Source organism: Lottia gigantea (assembly GCF_000327385.1).
Source record: "Lottia gigantea unplaced genomic scaffold LOTGIsca_157, whole genome shotgun sequence".
Lineage (NCBI taxonomy): Eukaryota > Metazoa > Mollusca > Gastropoda > Lottiidae > Lottia > Lottia gigantea.
This window is the reverse complement of record NW_008707910.1, coordinates 122,308-127,266: the sequence shown is the minus strand read 5'-3', so window position 1 is coordinate 127,266 and position 4,959 is coordinate 122,308. Positions and strand designations below refer to the sequence as shown.

The window sequence follows — 4,959 nt, the reverse complement described above, 5'->3', positions numbered from 1 at the left end:
GCAAGGGCCCAGGTATACCGAAAGATTGCTTACTAACCTATAGAAAGCGATATATAGACACAGCTTTATGGAACAACAATCACTGGTTAAAGTTTTATGCAACGTTTCGACGTGTTTCCCCCGTCGTCCTCAGGCACATAATGAGAAGAAGTGATGGGCAAACTATATATACATTAATGCTTATTATTAAGAACACACAAGAGAAAATGGTTTATTGATACATTACATTAAATTTTAACAGGTACAATAAGAGGTACATAATTCTTAAAATAACATACAGGCTGATTAAGTAAAATAATTGAAGTAAAGTAAATGAATTAAAAAAGATTAATTGAAGATTAAATAAACAACTATTGCTGGTATTGGAGTCTTTTATTAATAGAAATTACATTGTTCATATAACTAACTATGCTTAAAGTTGGAAATTGTTTTTGAATATGAATAATTACAAGTTGATAAGTTTATCATATGCATGCGAACACCTTCATCTCTGTTAAGGTCAGTTCCATAAAGCTGTGTCTATAATTATATCGTACTCACAATTGCTAAATGCCATTCAAAGACTCTATAGAAAGCGTTCAACAAAAGCACATTTTTTCAAAAATTTCCTGTTTTAAATGTTTGCAAATCATGATCAGTTTACTAAGCCTATAATAATCTGAAAAGAAAAAAAATAATCTATTTTTTACTATTTTTAAATCTTTCCGAGAAAAGTAATCGTTTTTATTCAAGCGGTAATTTCTAAGAACCCCCCAAATTTGATACCCTTGAGTATAACGATGGGGTCAAGTGGCATCTTCTTCTAAAGTATAAATAGCAGAGGTTGGGCTTTTTCTTCATTCCAAGGTTGAGATCGAAGTTGTCGATATCGAAGAACTTCTCTTCTCATTGCTATGTCACCACCCCAAGCTGATTTACAGACGAAACCAGACCCATACATCATAGATCAGGTACTATAATATTTTCTTAATTATTACACCTAGGTTCAGCAGGATTTTTAATGGATATTTTAGGATTCCATAGGAAACTTATTTTATTTGACAGTGGATAGATGCGTTGAGATTTTGTGATAACCATGCGATTATTTTTTTTTATAGATTTACATTTACTGCTATATCAAATAAAAAATATTTTGATTATTTCAGTGAAATCTCAATTAAAGGAATGTCTATTAGTTCATTAAACAAACTTTGATTATTTCATTAAACAAACTGTGATTATTTCATTAAACAAACTTTGATTATTTCATTAAACAAACTTTGATTATTTCATTAAACAAACTTTGATTATTTCATTAAACAAACTTTGATTATTTCAATGAAGCGAATTGATTATTTCAATGAAATGAATATTTTTAAGTTAAATCCATCATGTCTCCTACACGACAAGATATGTATTTTGATGGTACTAACAGATGGTTTGAGGGTTTTAAACCTATTCACATTCAAGTTGGATTACAGGAGTATTCCATTAATATACACTTACACCTTTTTTGTAACTTCAGGTTTCAGAATCCAGAATGGCTTCAGAGAAAAGTACCAAAAAGACCAAAATTATTGCAGGGGCCATTTTGGTGACCTTGGTAATTGTCGGTTGTATTGTCTTTGGATCATTGGCCTACAGCTATCGCCTTTTCTATAAAACGGTATGTACAATCAATATTATATAGCTTGCTGCTTGCCTTCTTAATAGTCTTTGAGTTCTAGTTAGATCTGAATGAAATTATTTAATCTATTTGCACTATTGTAACATTGAAACCTAGAGCAAACCCGTTGCACAATCCAAGTTACTATGAGGCAAGGGTCTGATTGGATTTAAAGGACTTAATTTGATAGTTAGAAGTAAGAGACACTTCCAAAGTTTGGTCTTCGTTTCAGTAGTGAGGCATTCGCCGCATTTGCCTTCATTACGCTATGGGCCGGGCCTCTACCCCAAGCTTAATCAACTGATACCTAGTTTGGCGTCGACTTTGATTGTCGTCTGAAGTGATGGAAGGTGTATACTAGTTACTTAAACCAGAGTTTCTATTGTATTGACAGGAATATAAAGCTGAATCTAGAATTGACGGAGAGAAGATACCAGAACATATCTATGTTGATTATAAGAAAGAACTGATCTACGTTAACAACAAGAAAGCGGGACGAGTCGATGGCATGAGAGCATTACATAATTACAACAGGGTAAGTGATAACCACATTGCGTACTTTTGAGGTGTATGTAACGAGAGCATTGCATAGCTATAAAAGGGTAGGCCGATGCTGCTGTACTGACTTAATGTCACCAATTGCACACTGCGTGATGTTACAAGTCTTCAATGGTCCCGAATAGAGGATAAAACTGGCATTACTTCGTTCATTTATTTCTATTTGATTAATGATTATCTTTTTTTTATTTCTGGTAGAAATTGGTGGCCCTATATGATGAAACTCAGAACATTTGTTTGATAGACCGTTTGGATGAGGATTTCGACGGCGGACTGAAATATTGGTCTAAATATGGCGTAAGTATGTTTCTAAGAGAATTTTCATGGTTAAAGGGACATAACTCGTTTTGGTACTCAGAATCTATTCACTTCAGTATCGGTCAGGAATACCGACAGGAATAGGATGTTCTATCGAGCCCTTTAAGTTAGAAATGATTTCATCCGATCACCTTGATGAAATAAAAAATACCTTTAGTCATTCATTACTGTGAAAATTGAAGGTTGAGTCGTAAGTGAAAAGGGAATATATTTTATTGAATTAATGTTAGATGCATCCCCAATGCGAGATCAAAATCAATGTAAAGCTATAACATTTCTTTGACCAATCTTTACATTGTATTCTGTAGGGAAGTGATTCGAATCAGCAGAAGATGACTTTTGATTACTCCGAAGACCCAATCGAACCAAAGGTCCTGAAGAGGTTCGCTGGGGAAGAGGTGGCACTTCATTGTGCTCATAACAACGCCACGGCTCACTGGATGTATGCTTCTAAACCATACGTTGGAACTTTGGATACAAAAGAAACTGAAAGCCATGATATTGAAAAGAGAGGAAGTAAGTAGTTTTCATTAAGAAAAAAATAATTATCAACTAGGGATTCACCATGTTCCGCTGTACATGTCTGTTAACGAAAATACTTGATATAGCATTATCAGAGTGAAATGGGAATTATATCAATATTAAATATGACAAAAAGGATTGATTGTAATAGTGTATTCAATTATTGGCACTGTGTCTTCCACTGTCATGGGATATATTTTGAAACATTTATATCATAGTCGTATTATGCAGTAGGAAATGAAGCTCATTTGACTCACTGTATTAACATAATTGACATAAAACCCACAAATAGTTGAGCAATGGGAGAAATGATTTATTTATAAACATGAAACATACTCTCCCTTTAAATAAAAAATGATAACATAATATTAATTTGTTTTTATTTTCAGTTTGGCGATGCTATTATTACTACTTTATATACTATGGTAGATTGTATTGGTACCGAAGATGTTACTATATCGGCTAAACGTATGATGACAGAATGTTTTGTGTAGCATGTTTTTTTATAGAAGATTTTGCAAATTTAGTAGTAGCGCTGTCATTTTGTAATACATGGTCTTTATAGAGTCAAAAATAACATGCCTTTCTTACCTTACTATTTGTTTGAGCGGTTGCTATGAACGGTATAAGAAATGCAAGAATACGTAACCAAATTTCAGATCCCTTAATGATATTGCATTCATCGAATTATTACAGTTTGTCAGAATGATTCATGATTTTTGGTAGATTTGATATAAATGCAAAATCATGGTAAATATATAATATTTGATAGGTTAGGGATATTTTATTTTATCTAATGTGTTCATCAAAGTTTGCAAAATTTTCCTTTACTGACCAATGCTTTATGTTCTATATGACTAATAACGAACCATATAATAAAACTTGAATTGTAAAAATTAAAAGTAGATGAGATAGAGCAGAGAAAGAGAGACAGAGGGAGCTGGAAAGTTTACTGACTGTGTTAACAATAATGTTTTAAAATGTATTCGATTATATTTGTTTCATAATAAAATACTAGTGAAATTCCTTGTATTTCTTGATAATGACTGTAAACCGTTTATTATTATTTATTCTACAGTTGTATCTCATGGATTTAATCAAGGCAAACATAATAACCAGGATCCATAGGCGTAGGAGACGGGAGGAGGGGGAGACTCATATAATATTTTCGGGCAGTTACCGAAAAACCTCTGGCAGATGAAAAATGAATGAAATGAAAATCCACCGAAAAATATCGATCAACAACCCGAAATTTTCGGGTAAACAAGCCTGCCCGACTCCCCCAGCAGGCTTTCGGTCCGTACGCCTATATGCAAGGACCTCTTTTATTGCATATCTAAGCAACGCCCTTGAAATGTTAAGGAGGGGGGAAGGAGAATTAGAAACTGGGAGGACAAGCAGCTTTAATCGGAGCTTTATGATGAGGTTCCAGTGAGTTTGGCCGATTTACCAAAAAAATTGAAATGCTAACAAAAATCACATGAATAATATGGCCTTTTGAGTCCAATTTTCCAATGAAGATGGTTAAAAATTTGCAGTTTACAGTGAGGAATTTGTTTTTAGGACTGCGGCTTCAGTTTTACCCTTTTTAGAAAATTCGTATTGTGCTCAGCTTGTAGAGTCGTGCATTTGATGTCAACTGATAAAATATATAAAAATTTAGCCATGAAAATCATTACAGCTTTCCCTTATGCATAAGAGGTGGATGTATTTTTCGATATATACAAGGAAACAACCAAGCACAGAATACCAAAATTGCTGTCCTCAATTAAGTCCTCGTAGGACATTTGGCAAATTGTGCCTGATAGAAAAACGAAAGCGAAGCACTTGGATTTGCCGATGAAGTCACGTGGCAAAGATCTAAAAACAAATATGAAACCATGCAGTCAACACTGATCTGTCAAATAGCATTTTTG

At 33.5% G+C, this 4,959-nt stretch overlaps 1 protein-coding gene across 1 annotated transcript in view; it reads left to right on the top strand.

Moving 5' to 3' along the window:
• Positions 1 to 851: 851 nt before the first annotated feature.
• LOTGIDRAFT_238648 (hypothetical protein) overlaps positions 852 to 4,959 on the top strand; it is a 4,250-nt gene continuing 142 nt past the window's right edge. Inside the window, exons 1-7 of the mRNA XM_009050839.1 lie at positions 852 to 950; positions 1,505 to 1,645; positions 2,040 to 2,180; positions 2,402 to 2,500; positions 2,830 to 3,037; positions 3,433 to 3,981; positions 4,409 to 4,413. Coding sequence (XP_009049087.1) covers positions 894 to 950; positions 1,505 to 1,645; positions 2,040 to 2,180; positions 2,402 to 2,500; positions 2,830 to 3,037; positions 3,433 to 3,509 — 723 coding nt within the window. The 5' untranslated portion in view covers positions 852 to 893 and the 3' untranslated portion in view covers positions 3,510 to 3,981; positions 4,409 to 4,413. The remainder of the gene's footprint in view (positions 951 to 1,504; positions 1,646 to 2,039; positions 2,181 to 2,401; positions 2,501 to 2,829; positions 3,038 to 3,432; positions 3,982 to 4,408; positions 4,414 to 4,959) is intronic.